General features: G+C 40.0%; 1 protein-coding gene across 3 annotated transcripts in view; it reads right to left on the bottom strand.

The window, feature by feature from the left end:
• The window catches only part of sh3rf1 (SH3 domain containing ring finger 1), a 190,733-nt gene that overhangs the window by 61,383 nt on the left and 112,133 nt on the right, over nucleotides 1–17,217 (bottom strand). For all 3 annotated transcript variants that reach the window (XM_059974115.1, XM_059974116.1, XM_059974117.1), the window contains one exon: nucleotides 1,050–1,325. In XM_059974115.1, coding sequence (XP_059830098.1) covers nucleotides 1,050–1,325 — 276 coding nt within the window. The remainder of the gene's footprint in view (nucleotides 1–1,049; nucleotides 1,326–17,217) is intronic.

Below are 17,217 nucleotides of genomic sequence, written 5' to 3'. Positions count from 1 at the left end.
TTACAGACAACTCATACTTACGAACCGAGGAAGGAGAACGCCGTCCGCCATTTTAAGTCATTGCCATTGACACTGTGTTGAGTGTTTAACTTTGTATTTGGCTTAAATTGTTCATAGTAAGATTGACCTTAACCCTGCCCCTCTCCCCCCCCCCCCACCATTCCAGTCAGCTGGTGGCGCAGTGAGATCAGCGCCAGGCTGGAGAACGGAGGTTCGCGAGTTCGATCCATTGACAGACTACTCCCGTGCCGGGTTGATGTCGATCCAGTGACTCCTGTACCATCCGTGCCGGGTTGATTTCGAGCTCGCAACTCAACCGCTTAAAAAAAAACACAGCCACCTCCAGTTTAAATTCCCAAGCAGAATATTGTGGAGGATCAAATACCCAAACCCAGCACAGCCCCCACTTGTCCCATTTGGCCTGTCTCAGTGCGGTGGTCCTTAGGACCCAGTGGACCTCGGGAGCTGGTGCAGTTCAGGATCCACCGCCCACAGTGTTTCTGTTCCATTAATGGGAAGTGATCGCGATTGAAAATAAAGTGGAAATAATAAAGCGTTTAGAAAGGGGTGAAACACCATCGCCATTGGAAAAGCACTAGGCTACAGTCGGTCAACGATCGGAACAATTTTAAAGGATAAAGGATAAAGTGAGAATAATGGAGCATTTGAAAGGCTCTGCCCCGATGAAAGCTACAATTATTACTAAGCAACGCAGTGGATTAATTATTGGAATACATACATTTCTTAAGTGTTTTATATGCATAGAAAGATAAAATATATACTATATACTAAGACAAACAAATAATACCAGATGTATTTGTTCCAACGTACGTACAAATCTGACTTAAAGACGGACTCAGGAACTGAACTCGTACGTAACCCAGGGACTGCCTGTATTTTATAACTACAGAAATCCACAGCTCATGTAGAACACATGGTTGAGTATTTTCATTGCTGCCCAGTGACAGACACCACAGAACAGATTAGATGAAGCATAATTCCATTCAGACTCTGCCAAAATTAGGGTCAGTGGCAGAGGAAGTCCTTACCTTCGAGAATGGCAAGCAGTCTTTGTCTGCTTCTTTATCTTTCACTTCAAAGTCATAAAGTGCTTTGCACTGTGGTGGAGGCTGAGGTAAAGGTTTAATAATCTGAACAAAATTGGTGGGAAAAAATCCATGGACGCCATTGACTTCCCCGTGATACCAATTCTCATCCACTTGTCTCCGGAGAATAATGATGTCTCCCTTGTTGAACTTGAGATCACCAGGTTCTTTTCCTTCATAGTTGTATAATGCTTTGGCACATGGTAGTTGAGGTATACCCTGCAATACAAAAGACAAATTATCCTTAGGATTTGTTAAAAGAAAATGCAGTTCACACTAAAACATTTTTAATGAGATGGTAAAGTCGGTCAAAAGAAAATACATTTGGTTCAAGTATGGAATTCCAAAAGGTTGGGCACCATCACGGTTGAAGCCGAAGGAATAAATAAGCTGTAACAGGAATTCATAAGGGTGAACAACTGTTTCTTGATTTGAGGAATATTTACAAATGGTATCACCCAAGGGACAACATGGACTATATATACTCATTGTCTACTTTATTAGGTACACCTGCTCACTAATGCAAACATCTAATCAGCCAAACATGCAGACATGGTGAAGAGGTTCAGATGATGTTCAGACCAAACATTAGAATGAGGAAGAAACATGATCTAAGTGACTTTGTCTGGAATGATAGGTGGTGCCAAAGGGGGTGGTTTGAGGAAGGGTTGATCTCCTGAGACTTTCACAGGATCTATGAAAAACAAAAAAAGCATCCTGTGAGTGGCAGTTCCGTGGGTGAGAATGCCTTGTTAATGAGAGTTTACAGAAGAAAGGTCAGATTGATTCAAGCTGACAGGAACACAATTTACAACAGTGGTGTGGAGAAGAGCATCTCTGAACGTAAAACACGTTGAACCTTGAAAGTGGATGAACAGCAGCAGAAGACCACAAACTCAGTGGCCACTTTATTAGGTACAGGATGTGTTGTGGAGCAGCCTCCTGGGCTGTAATGATTCAATCAGAACTGTTGTTATGCCTCAAAAATATAAAACCCTTCCTGTTGCATATTTGCCAACCTCATCAGGGTTGTATATGGTGACATATATGTACTTTAATAATAAATTTACTTTAACTTTTGAACCATACAATCATCCACAATTGTTTAAAACACACAAAACAAAATTATTTCAAAGTAATAAAGCAACTATTCTTATTATCAAAGAATCATATACCCTTCATTAACAAAACGGCTGAGCAAAGGATGTACTTGTGGTATTTGATAAAATACTATCTTCCCCAGAAAATACTGGTGCATCTACACTGCTGTCACAGAGAAGACACTGCTGTGTGGTTTGGTGCAACATCCTCTCAAAATATGTGGAAAACTGCAGCAAACAGGACTGCAGAAAAGGTCATTTGCTGAAATCTACCATCACTGCAGGGCTTGTATGTGTCCAGGAAAATAAAACAGACAAAAAAAATCATTACCCAGCTAAGAAAAACCCTTGTCTAAAACTCCCCTCTAGAAAGCACTATTTGTAGTTGTTGTTCAGTCATTTAGTCGAGCCCGATTCTTCGTGACCTCATGGACCGTAGGGCCCATAGGTTTCATGGCAAGATATGGAAGCAGTTGCCAGGCCTTTCTTCCACGCAGATACTGTTGCTGCCTAGATTGGTTCCCACACTATAAGGGCTATTAAAACAAACACTTCATGATATCGTATTCTCCCATGCAGTTAATCTGATCAACCATTCTAGTTAGCACCCCCACCTCTCTATTACCTCAGTCTCTGCACTGCATTGCAAACACTTTAAACCACTTTTTATAATGCTGTTTATACTATAAATACATGTTGCTATTTATGTATTTATGTACATTTTATACCATATCCATATTTGTAATTTTTTTATATATATAGTTCTTAGGCACATGCTGTGCTAAAATGTCACAGCAAATTCCTAATATATGTAAATATAACTGGCAAATAAAGTTAATTCTTGATTATACTAATCTCACACTGATCTCTGGCATCCTGATCTGACAGAGGACCAGACAGCAGGTTTCCAAATTAATGCTGGTGAATCCCATAAAGGCTCCATCACTAGATTCCATCATAGGCCCAGCAATAGGGTGTGGTGAAAGATGGGGCAATATCCAGTCAGCTAAGTTCTGCCCTCAGATGCAAATACATGGTTTCAGACTTACTCAGATTTAAGCAGCAGATTGGAACACATTCAGATAGTTTGCATTTTTCAACCCATCACTCATCCTTCACTCACTACAAGCAAGCTCTCAGCTTTCCTCCAAAAGCACACTCAAATCATCAAATAACAAAATTAAACCTTAACCAAAAGCAATCCTGCCATGACTGAACATTACTAGTAATCAATACTTTATCATTGATCTAGATATTGCTAACATGTAACATCCTACTATATTCAAATACATTTATGTCAGTATGTATAACGAAATGTAGCCCGTTTGCTTGTTCCAATCAGTCACTATTCATCAGCGATCTTTGAAAAATCACATTTGCTACATATGTAAAAAATGGTGATGGAAAGTAATTTTGGCAAATTGAGTTAATTCAGCAGAGTTTCAGGTTTGAGGCCTTTAGAACAGATTTTTAACAACTGAGCATTTATATACTCTTTTCACTCTTTACACTTCACTGCTCCAAGAGACATAAGGATTCAAAGTTTCAGAAGGTTCAAAGGTTCATTTATAATCAAAGTATGTATGCAGTATATAACTGAGACTTGCTTTCTCCGAATAGCTAAAGAAATTTAAAGAAAAACATCGACTCCCCCCTTCACACAGAAGCTCCAAATTACATCGTGCAACAACAGCATCAAACTCCCCCCCCCCCGCAGAAAACAAATCAGGTGAACTACGAGAACATCAAATCCCAACTTTCCCACCACCCTCTCCCCCACACAAAATTGAATCGTGCTGAAATTAAATTGCTTATACGACACCAATTAAAGGACAGGTGAAAACACAGAATACAACAGACATAAGAGCTAAAAGGGTCCAGTGCAATCCATAAATCACAGAACTATGGTAACATCCATCCTCTGATGGTCATGAGGGGATAGGCTCTCACACACCCTTTTATAAGAGAAGGAGGTGTAAACAGTCTTGGCACAAAACATTGATTCTTTATCCCTCTCCATGAACGTTGCCTGACCTGCTGAGATCTTCCAGCATTTTGCATGTGTGCCTCTGGATTTCTAGCATCTTGGAAACCACGTTGAGCTGGAGCATCCAGAGTTGTCTTTGGAAGATTGATTCCTCAACTTTCCCTCCAAATATTAAATACAGCACTGATATTTAGTACTTTGGCTTCTCATCTGGGGAAATGATGGTGCAAGCTATACTATCCAAGAGAATGGGATGACTGACAGGCACCATTTTCCTTCTAATGGGGAGGTAGAATCACAATGTAGAAAAATACAATTTGCAAACCAGTTCAATACTAAGCCTTGGTATTACAATATTTTCTGGCTAATTAGGCCATCAGTTAATCAAGGAGGCAGGTGCTCATTTGAGAAAACTCTTAACGAACAAAGACTAATCAAGCAAATAGCCAGGATTCCTTTCATTTATTTGGGACAGAGTGCTACTTAATTGGGGCAGGGAACAGTTTCTAACTAGCATGGGTGGTGTACACCCAGGTGGCCATTAGACACTACATTACACCTAATGCAAAGAGTTTTTAGAGTCAGTTAAGTATGTTTATGTTCAAAAAGCAGTGATTTTTGTCACTGATAGTTGGCGAGAAATAAGCAGTAACACAATTCAGAACTGTTTTGCTCACTGCCATTTTAAGCATCCAGACTTGGAGATATCAGAAGTGCCTGGGAGCAAAAATGGAAACAATTTCACTACTTTGACAAGTTGATGAGCAGGAACGACAAAGAATTTGAAGGTATCGACGATCATCTTGAATGTTTGAAAGAAAATGAAGAACTGGAGGATGCAATCATCAAAGCAGTCCATTATCTGCACTGGGTGCCTGTGTGGATTTTGCTCATTCACAATCAATCAAAAGAACATGGCAGCATACATTTGATGAATTCTTCTGTCGATAACTATTAGGAACTACACAGTTTTATAGTACTGTAGTAGTATTGGTAGTGCTCTAATTTGTTGTGCATTTCATTTAAATACATCATTTGTTATTCTGTTAAATGGTAGAATTTTTTTATACCATTTTAACTATTTCCTTGAAATGTCAGCTAATTGGAGGAGCCACTTAGATGGGTCAAAATGCACTGATCCCGATGTGTTCCAATTAAATGGAATCTACTCTGTGGTTTTGGCAAGAACCACATATGTTAAGACAAAATTTTTCACATCTTTTCCCCTTTCAAACTTCAGTGAAAGAGGACAGTCTTTTAAACAATGAAGTCAAAGCACCCTTTTGGAGAGGAACCATGAAATATTGTTAGTTTGGAACAGAGGAACAGAATTAAACATTAAGCCCCAAGCCTGCTCTGCCATTCAATGAGATCATGGGTGATCTGCAACTCAATTCCACATATCATCATTCCTTTTATGTTCCTGAAGATGCTTAAAACTGAGTGTTAATTTTTCAATTGCTGTTGCAGAAAACTTCAGCCATTATCTTTCTTCAATCTACCACATAACTGACATTGGTGGCATCTGCAAGCTTACTAATCATACCACCTATTTTCTCCTCAAAGTTGTTCATATATCCAGTACTGTGCAAAGGTCTTAGGCACAAATATATAGCTCGGGTGCCTGTGGCTTTTGCATTAACATGGAACAGAGAGTAGGTTTGTAAATCTGGTGGAGGCAAAGGATGTTGTGAACAGCAAGGGTGGAGCTGCGAGAGGGGTGGTGGAGAAGTACCAAGGAGGGTGGGGTGGTGTAGGTACAGAAACATCCAGCCCTGAGACACCAGGCAAGGTCATTTGATTCCAAACAATTGGCTTATTGATCATTACAGAATGTCTCTCTGGTGCCGCCCACTCCCTCCCCTCTCCCTTCCTCTTTTCCCAACCATGATTCTCCTTTCCCTGCCCCTTTCCCACCCTCAATCCACTATAGAGACCCATATCAGCATCATGTTCATCACTCACATGTCATGAAATGTGTTTTTCGTTGTGCCAGCAGTACAGTGCAATACATAAAATTACTACAGTACTATGCAAAAGTCCTTAGATACTCTAGTTATATATATGTGCCTAAGACTTTTGCACAGTACTGTATGATAAGCAATAGGGGATCCCACACAATCCCTGCAGCGCATCACTACTCCACCGTCAATCTCTGAAACCTTTCACCAAAGTGATCTAAAGAAAGGGTTTCCCCCATCTAACTTTAGTTGGCCTTAGTGAGGTTTCTTTGATTTTAACCTTGCAATTTTGAGTAAACCAATTCTATTTTTTGAAGAATCTCTTGAAATTTATTCCTTGCCAAATAATGACAAATATCTAGATGTGATAACCTTGCTTACAGAATTCTTGCATTTTATTCCATGAGCTCTCTATACTGCAACTACTATATTACACTGCTTCATATTATTTCACAGCCTTCAACTGGAGGCAGCTGAAACATGTGCATGTCAGCATGATTTATAACTGGGAAACACACTGAATTGCAAATGCAAAGATGGCTTAAAGCAAATTCAAATATCTATTACAGACTGATCTATTTAAAAATCAGAAAATCTGAAACCTATGCTTTGGGAATTACACTTTCTAGCAAATAATAACAGATGTAATAATGTGTTGATATTAATATAACTGGTTTCTTCAATAAAATTAGCTCTGATGGGACATTAACAATAACTTGTAATTAAACCAAAGTGTGGGGACAGTAAGGAATGCTTCACAGAAATGGCATTTAAACAGAAATAAAAGTTACTTCAGAAACTCTTGTAAAATGTTGGAAAACTAAAATCAGATTCCAAGTCATGTAAATGTGTTTTGTTTTATATTCAAACTGCTCATGAGGAAAGAATTCATAGCTTTGGCAGTTGGGTCAAAGGAAGATAAGAGTTTGAGGAGCTTTGGGTGTGAAACCAGCCAGAAAAATAACTTCAATCAAAAGTAAAATATGTTTTATAAATTTGTATACAGAACTCAATTTTCTGTCCCAACCACCCAGAAATGAGTGCGCACATTAGGCTAATATTGTCTAATGTATTCACTTATGTATATACAAGGGAATAAAAATCAAGGAATCAAACACTGTGAGGCAAGTAAGTTGTTAAGTTAATTGATCACTGTCTCTGTAGGTGAGTGGTAAATTCTAAGAATCGATGTAAAAGTGGTGAAAAAATTGAGATAATCTTACGATGAATGCAAATTTGCAGTTAATGCTTATCACAGAGTGAATGGGTTGAAAGGCCTAATTTCTGTGCTGACTCGAAATACGACTTGTAAGCCAAGAAGCCAAACAGTCAGGATTTCAGAATAATCAGGTGGTGAGCTATCGGACATGAACCATTCTTAAGTGGAAGCTTTTTACGGGCACCTCTGTCACGATTAATATTGTCCTATTCAACCCACCATTTCTGAAAAATGTGGTCAAAAACATTTACCATCTTGTTTTAAAAGGTACCATCTTTATATTGAGAATATGGAAAAGTAACTATTCCACGTTGAAATTGTCTGGGATAAATAGTTCTTTAAACACAGTACTTCAAAAGAATTATATCAGCAACTCCATCATCACCTAAGAGGCAGCTATTGCCTCATTTTATAGTCCTCTTAAACTGAACCACAAAAGAAATCTGTAGAAATCTTATAAACAATCAAATCCAATGCAAACAATATGAGCAGCTGCAAAAGCCTTGGGGAGTGCTTGATGAAAACAAAGAGCAACTTGGGCAGCACAAATACAGCATTGCTGAAAGTCTTTACAACTCTATCTATTGTCAAAAGGTGCTTTGTGTGTTACTCAAATGGTACATAGCACTGAGAGAGGAAAGTTACCATTATACACACTGGTCCATTCCAGCGAGAGCAATCCCATTAGTTTTCAGTTTTACCCATATTTTAGCTGCAATTACCTTACCTCTAGACCATCTATTACTCACTGATTCACCCCAACATATTTTCATCCTTATCCTCTTGCTTAAAGACCCTTTCATCTTGAAATCTTAAGTTTGTTGTGAGACTGACAGGGGTGATCATAGTCTCACACTGTTGTAACTTAGCTATTATTCAGAAAGGACCAAGACAGCATCAGTGAGCCAAATTCTTTTTCAGTGAAAGCAGAGAATGGTGCAAGAAATGTCACAACATCTAATATGGCAATTCAGCAACTGGAAGCAACAAGCATTTGCCAAGAGGTTGTTGCCAAAATACAAGAGAAATAAATATACCACAGACTTGTTGAGTGCCACGGTTGCACAGAAGTTTACTTTATTGTCGCCAAACAATTGATACTAGAACATACAATCATCACAGTGATATTTGATTCTGCGCTTCGCGCTCCCTGAAGTACAAATTGAAGTAAATATAATAAAAATTTAAATTATAAATCATAATTAGAAAATAGAAAAGGGAAAGTAAGGTAGTGCAAGTCAGGTCCGGATATTTGGAAGGTACGGCCCAGATCCAGGTCAGGATCTGTTCAGCAGTCTTATCACAGTTGGAAAGAAGCTGTACCCAAATCTGGCCGTACGAATCTTCAAGCTCCTGAACCTTCACCCGGAAGGAAGAGGGACAAAAAGTGTGTTGGCTGGGTGGGTCGTGTCCTTGATTGTCCTGGAAGCACTGATCTGACAGCGTGCATTGTAAAGTGAGTCCAAATATGGAAAATTGGTTTGTGTGATGTGCTGGGCTATGTTCACTACCTTCTGCAGCTTCTTCCGGTCTTGAACAGGACAATTTCCATACCAGGTTGTGATGCACCCTAGAAGAATGCTTTCTACAGTGCATCTATAAAAATTAGTGAGGGTTTTAGGGGACAGGCCAAATTTCTTCAGCTTTCTCAGGAAATAAAGTTGCTGGTGGGCCTTCTTGGCAGTGGACTCTGCTTGGTTAGACCAAGTCAGGTCATTTGTGATATTCACCCGGAGGAACTTAAAGCTTTTGACCTGTTCCACCTGCGCACCACCGATGTAGATGGGGTCGTGTGGTCCGCTACTCCTTCTGAAGTCAACAACCAATTCCTTTGTCTTGCTGATGCTGAGGGATAGGTTATTGTCTTCGCACCATGCCACCAGGTTCTTAATTAACTCAACGTTATTACAACTTGGAACATTCTGGAGACATCTGTAAGGAGCTTGTACTGTTATGAATGCACCACAGCTCTGAGGGGCCGAAGGGTGCGGGGTAGCCCCCTCCTTTATGAGAATCGCAAGATCACTATTGAGTCCGTTCAGGAGACCCAGGAAATGGGAGAGAGAGACGTGCCAAATACCTCGTTCCACCGCGATGCAAAATAATGCGACATTGACCACTGTCTCCTGGAGACCACGTTTGTGGATTGGGGACTATGCTATGTGCAAGCCCTCGGGCAAAGTGGGCTGGTTGAGAGAGAGATTACATCATCCCAACCTGATTGACATCTGAGACCCTGTGAGGAAGTATAAAAGAGGGTCTGGGGGAACAACCCCTTTAGACACACCAGAAGAAACGCTAACGATCCCGTAGTAGCGGGAAGCCATTTGAAGGAAGTATAGTGCGTTCGATTCCACGGCTGGAATCGGTGACTGGAACCACGGAAACCAGCTTTTAGCTAACAACGGGGAAGCCCGCTCCCCTGATTCAACGGATTTGCTTCATAAAAGACCCGGGCAAGTTTCTTTTCTCACCAATCTCTCTCTCTCTCTCCAACAAGTGAAAACCCAGTGGTCCCCCAAAAGGCTGAAGCCTGCAGGACCTGAGTGACTTTTATATTTCCATCGGACAATAGATTATCCCCTAGACAAACGATCGAGCTGTTTCTTATTGATGGTTATTATTAGACCCGCGCTTTTAGACTGAGTAGTGACGACGTATATTAGCTGAATGTTTGTATTAATCTTATTTTTGTGCCCCTTTATAAATAAAGACTTTTAAAAATAGTACCATCAGACTTCAACGGACCTCTCTATCTTTGCTGGTAAGTGATCCAGTTACGGGATTTCGTAACAGTACATTCTCCCATGCACCACAGGAGTTTCCTCCAGGGGCTTCCCACAGATGTACCAGTTAGTAGATTACTGGGTCATTGTAAGTTGTCCTTTGATTAAGCTAGTGTTAAATCAGTGGGCTGCTGGACAGTGTGGCTCATTGGGCCAGAAGGGCCTGTTCTGCACTGTGTCCCCAAATAAATAAATAACCTTGTGAGATAATATATGATTTGAAAAGAACTCAAAAATGTGATAAATAGTACTTTGTTTAAAGCAAAAACAGCTACTGGAGACAACATTAGAAAACCCTGTCAGAAACCTGAGATAGTGATTTTGATATTACACGTGGTGTGGCTTTGCATACCAACTTGCTTGAGAAAAGCTATATGGGTCATCAAGAATGATTAGGTTAAAAGGTCAGCACAATATTGTGGGCCGAAGGGACTGGAACTGTGTGGCAATGTTTTAATTTCTAATAAAAACAACTCATGCTAAGGCTTCATACCAAATCAAAGTTACCCCAATAAGCTAGCACATGGTAGACATGTGACTAGAAATGATAATCTTGACGTTAGCTCAACAGTCCGTCAAATCTGTTTGCTGGAGGATGGCATAATTGAAACCACCTCAATAATCAGACAAAGTAGTGGAAGCAATGGAAGGAACAATGCTTTTCTATCAAGTTGATGTTTGTTACCAAAAGGACAAAAAAAACCCAGATGTAAACCTGGTGAGGTGTCAGTTCCTGCAGCTGCCAAAGCCAGGGTTGATGAGTTAGACAGCACTGGACAGAATTGATCAACTTGAATCAGGGTTGGAGTAAACACCAAGATGAGCTACGTTCACACACAACGATAAAGCAGCTGAAGTTATTGATAGGTTAATGGTAAGAGTCTACTCTTGATGGATAAATAAGCTGGACAGGAGCATGGCATATTTGGCAGCATTGCTTATCATATCACCCAATACAATTCTTCTGTAGTTTCTTCTAATATCTTATTTTATTTTGTAGTATTTTACACAGTATTAGTCTTATAGACTTTAATAGTTCTGGGTTATGCTTCTCTGTGAGTCTTGGTTAGGTTTAACCTGCTGGACAGCTTCAAGGCCATAACAGAGGAGAGATATTAGGGACAGGTTTGAAAACAAAAGTTACCTGTCAAGGTGGCATCCAATTTCCTCATGGCCAAGGCCAAAAACTACCTATCAAGTTCATTTTTTTCTGACTTTCTGAAATAGATTACTCAATACAACCACTCCATCAGCCAAAGGCTAGGTCTGCCAAATATGGCATTCAGTTGAGATTGTAACAGCCAAGGACCACAACATTTTGTAGAAGAGCTTGTGACTGTGGGAATTTCACAGTCAACGCTGACACCACGCTATACACAATCCAATAGACACAGAATGCTTTAAAAATGGCCAATTGCTTCAGACGAAGGCAAAAGAAATGCTCAAAATAATCAAATTTCAGGATCATTCCAAAAGTAAATTTGCTAATGATAGGGCTTATTACCAGTGCAACCCTGGACAACACTGTCAAAGATGCAAGGTTGGTGTAGTTAAAAAATTCTAACTGAAATAAGCAAACAGGACAGAAAAGCAAAAGCAATCTTGTTCATTGCACAAGACAACCACCGATACATCATCAATTAGGTTCAATAATGTTGTAAGAACTCAAACACAACACAGTGAAAGAAGACAGAAAACTAGTCGTCAGACAGTTGTCACAACTATGAGGTAAAAACAGGAAAGTAGTACACATCGGAAGAATCAGAATAGGTGTCATCTGAAGAAAATTGCGACAGAAGTCTGAGTAAGTGAAGTCGATGGTGAACTAACAGAGGATGCATCAGAAGCCCTGATACAGAACAACATACTCCAAGCCAATCTGTCATAATTATTTCTCATGTAATGAACAGCTATCAGTGACAACCATGCTTGGAAGAAACATTCACTAATCAAAACAAGAATACATAAACTTCTCCAGAAATCAAAATTCGTAGAGTAGTCATGTATTCTTCTTGTTGGTTTGAAAACATTGCAATTTTATGTTGACAGCATAACATTTTATGTTGGGTAATAATTTAAACCGTATGGACATCATTGCAAACATATTTATGGCTTTATTAGAATAGCAGGAGTATAGACCCTATTTGCAATGAATGCTGAAATCTAGGGATTCTTAATTATGGGTGGACAAGGAGAGGATGTTTCCTTTAATGAGGTGTCAAGGACCAGAGGGCACAGCATCACGATACTGGGATGTCCCTTTAGAACAGTCATGAGGAGAAACTTCTTTAGCCAGAGGGTGGCAGCTGAAGAAACAAAGACATTTGGAAAATTTAAACTGGGGACTGATAGGTTACTTAGTAGTAAGGGTGTCAAAGGTTATGGGCAGAAGGTGGGAGAATGGGGTTGGGAGGGATAATAAATCAGCCATGATCGATTAGCAGAACAGACCTGATGGGCAGAAAGGCCTAATTCTGCTCTCACATCCTATGTCACTTACATCCACTGTGATGAAGTTTCCCTATCTGTTTACAACTCAACTGAAAAATTCCTGCTTGTTTTTCTTTGTAAAGTAAGTAAGTTAAGTGCACATTTGGCTCTGTGTATACACATCACAAAACCACTGCGATTCCCCAAAGAAACGGAATTCTCCAAAGAATTGGAACAGCAAATGGAATTATGATACTGTGGTCATAAAAACATAACTGAACGAAGGAAAGGACTTTCAGCTAATGCTCTGAGATACAGAAATTTCAGACATGACAAAGACGAATGGGTTGGAGTTTTGCACTTCTGACTAGGATAACATCACAATACACAGAATATAACGAGAAAGAAAGAAGGGGAATTACTTAGGCCCAGACAGAGAGTTTTATATCTTTGTTAGCCAGAGCTGAGGTGCCAGAACACAGGAGGTAGCCTCTGTTCTTTTATTTAAGAAAGGCAGCGAGATTAAGCCAGTTAACTACAAGCCAATGGTAGTTGAGAAAATTCTAAGGCATGGAGTTATGTACATTTGGAAAGGCAGGCACATATTTCAGAGAGTCAGCATTAATTTTTGTGGGAGTTCAGGATAGAAATAATAAAAGAGATGGAGACTGAGCAGTAGATGTTTCCTGTGTACAAAATTGCAGAATATGCTGGGTTTAAGTCCATTTTTCCTGTAAGTGCCAACATGGGTCAACAGGGTGGTGAAAAAGACATATAGCCCACTTGCCTTCATTGTTTGGGGCAAAGACTATAAGAGTTGGGTTGTTACGTTGTAACTTCACAAAACAACGATTAAGGTGCATATTGAGTACTGCATGCAGTTCTGTTTGCCATACTGTCGAATATGATTGGACTGGGATAAGTCTTAAGGAGATTCCCCAGGATGGTGTCTTGATTAGAGGATTATGGCTACAGGGAGAGATTGGATGGGCTGAGCACTGTTTCCTCTGGAGCAAAGGAGACTGAGAGGAGACTTAACAAAAGCAGATAAGCTTATGAGAGCATAGATACCTTTATTTTTTACCATGGCAGGGGTATCAAAAAGAGCGTCAGAGGAAGGAGTTTTAAAGGGTATCTGAGGGATAAGTTTATCATACCCGAAACTCATCTATGGTTTTAAAATACTTTGGTCAAACTGCTTTTGGACTCTTGTGAGCAGTTTTGGATCCATATCAAAGAAAAGGATGTGCTAGCATTGGACAGGGTCCAGAGGAGGTTTACAAGAATGATCCAGGGAATGAAAGATTTAACATATGAGGAGCGTTTGATGGTTTTGTACCCGCTGGAGCTTAGAAGATTGCAGGGGTGGCGAAGGGGGTCTCATTGAAGCATATTGAATATTGAAAGGCTTAGATAAGAGTGGACATTGGGAAGATGCTTGAGGGAGAGCCTAGGACCAGAGGACGCAGCCTGAGAATAGGAGGATGGCCCATTAGAACAGAGCTGAGAAGCAATTTTTTTTTATCCAGACCATGGTGAGTATCTGCAATTCATGCCACAGATGGCTGTGGAGGCTAAGTCATTGGGTATTATTAAAGCAAAAGTTGATAGGTTCTTGATTACTAAGGGTGTCAAAGGTTAAGGGGAGAAGGCAGAAGAATGAGGTTGAAAGAATAATAGATCATCCATGATCAAACAGCAGAGCAAACTTGGTGGGCCACATTACCTAATTCTGTTCTTATTAGAATGAATGGTAGGATGGGCTGCAGGGATTATTTCTGTACTGTATTCTGTATGACAAATGATGTAGATTTTTGAGTGACATGCATTTTCAATGTTGTCTTTCAGTGTGGGGTTAAAATTATCACACAGCAGGCTTCACAGGACAAGAAAAGCTATAATGCCAGCAACTTCATGCCATTGGTTCAGCTCCCACCACACAATATACTTCACCATGTCAACACTTTGTTCATTTCTTACTCCCTTGTGTACTTGACAGATTTTACATCAAATGATTAATCAGTGAATGGATTCAGTGTCACCTCATGTACCACAGCTAGTTAAGAAACACCGAAACCATTTTTAATGGATGCTTTTTGGTTACATTAGAAATGTCACGTCTTACAACAGTTTACTACATAGAAGCAAAATATAATGGATAGTGAAAGTCTGAAACAAAAATAGAGAATGCTCAAACAAAACCTCAGTGTATAACAATAACAGTGGAGATGCAGAGTTTTTCAGGTCCACAACCTTTCATTATCTCGAAAAATAATGAATAAACAAAAATAGGTATTGTAGCCCTTTATCTGATTCAACATACACATTAGAACTTCCCTTTTCCTGACAAGTACACACAGATTAAAGGGAATATCAGTACACAGATTCTGGGAATCCATATTAAAACAGAAAGAGCAGGAAGTATTCAGCTCGCCAGATTGCCTCATTTAACGGAGCTAACACTTCAGGTTGAATTGCTTGTTCATCCATTTCAGAGGTTAGAAAGATGGACTTTAGAAGAATAGATAAGCATCTACTTCACAAAAATCAAAAGTGTGTGTGTGTGTGAGAGTGTGTGTGTGAGTGTGTGAGTGTGTGAGTGTGTGAGTGTGTGAGTGTGTGAGTGTGTGTGTGTGTGTGTGTGTGTGTGTGTGTGTGTGTGTGTGTGTGTGTGTGTGTGTGTGTAAGTGTAAAATCAGCTTGGTGGTCTACAGTTGAGCAGAACTGCCAGTTAATAAGAAAGTCAAGGAGGCAGAAAGAGAGGGGAGTCTACTAAATAAAACAAGCTTTGGAAAAGTGCCTCATTTGTTTTTAAATGTAATCGCATGTAGTCTGGCTCGAGACATGATAATCTACATCCTCACCACGTTCCACAAGCATTTTAAAACAAGGTTAATTCACACTCTGCAAGCTGTTACTTGCTCATAGAAAAGCTTCAGAAAATAAAGTCAGCAATATTTTAAAAAACATCCATCCATAAAATTAATTGCAACTGCTTCGTAGAATGCTAACTGTGGCTATCGGAGACGATTCCGTCAAACTGAGTTGAGCATGTTAGTGGGTTTGTAGTCAGGCAGAGTAAAGGACAGCAAATTTCCTTCCCTGAATGACAGTGATGAACTGGGTGATTTTTTTTTTAAACACAATAGTTATCATTACTGGGACTAGTTGTAATTACAGGTTTATTTAATTACTTGAATTTAAATTCCCCTGCTTCCATGATGGGATCAATGGTCTGGAACTATGTCTACTAGTCTAGCGACACGCTAGCATTTAGTACAATGCTTTACGGTGCCAGCAACTGTAGATCAATTCAGAATCAGAATTAGGTTTAATATCATTGGCATTATGTCATGACATTTGTTGTTTTGCACCATCAGTACCTTACAATTCTATAAATTACAATGAAAAATGTGTGTAAAATATTAAATTAAATAAGTGATGCAAAAAGGGAGTTAAAAGTAGTAAGGTAGTGTGCATGGGTTTATTGCCCATTCAGAAATCTGATGGCAGAGGGGAAAGAAGCTGTTCCTAAAATGTTGTGTGTCTCTCACAGGCTTCTGTACCTCCTCTTTAATGGTAGCATTGAGCAAAGGGCATGTCCTAGTCCTTAATGACACAACCTTTTAGAGGCATCGCCTTTTGAAGATGTCCTCAGTGCTAGGGAGGCCAGTACCCATGATGGAGCTGGCTAAGTATGTAACTCTCTGCAGCTTTTTCTTACCTTCTGAGCAGGCACACTGACAGACAGACATACATTATTCATCCCGAGGGAAATTGGGTATGGTTCCTCCATACAAGAGGGTAATGCATCCAGTTAGAATGTGTACCACAGTACATCTGTAGAAACTTGCGAGGGTCTTAGGCGACATATTAAGTCTCCTCAAGCTCCTAATAAAATGCCTTTGCTGTTGTGCTTTCAATATCTTGGGCTCAGGATAGTTCTTCAAAGATGTCGACTTTCAGGAACCTGAAACTGCTCACCTTTTCCACCGCTGATCCCATGATGAGAACTGCTATGTGTTTCCTTGACTTTCCCTTCCTGGTCCACAATCAATTCCTTGGGTTTTACTGACATTGAGTACAAGGCTGTTGTTGTGACACCACTCATCTATCTCACTCCTTTATGCCTCGTTGTCGCCATCTGAAATTCTGTCAACAATAGCTGTGTCACCTGCAAATTTAAAAATGGGGTTTGATCTATACCTAGCCACATAGTCATCGGTGTAGATTAGAGCAATGTGCTAAGCACATATTCTTGAGGTGCAGCAGTGTTGACTGTCAGAAAGGAGCACTGACTGTGGTCTCCTAATCAGGAAGACAAGGATCCAGTTGCAGAGAGAGATACAGAGCATGGGTTTTGGAGATTGTTGATAAGTACTGAGGGTACGTTGTGTTGACAAAGGTATTGTTATTGTCCAGGTGATCCTAGCCAAGTGTGAGATTGCATCCGCTGTAGACCTGTTGTGACTATAGGCAAGATGCAGTGGGTCCAGGACCTTGCCAATTTCCACTGCTGTCTGGAAGTAGTTAGTATGTTCTTCCAATGTTGTGGGTTTCCTCTGGGTGCTGCAGTTTCCTCCGGGTGCTCCAGTTTCCTGCTACATTTCAAAAAAATGTACGGGTGA

Source organism: Hypanus sabinus, chromosome 7 (genome assembly GCF_030144855.1).
Source record: "Hypanus sabinus isolate sHypSab1 chromosome 7, sHypSab1.hap1, whole genome shotgun sequence".
Classification (NCBI taxonomy): Eukaryota; Metazoa; Chordata; class Chondrichthyes; order Myliobatiformes; family Dasyatidae; genus Hypanus; species Hypanus sabinus.
The sequence above is the reverse complement of the archived record's forward strand: the minus strand, read 5'-3'. Positions and strand labels throughout refer to the sequence as shown.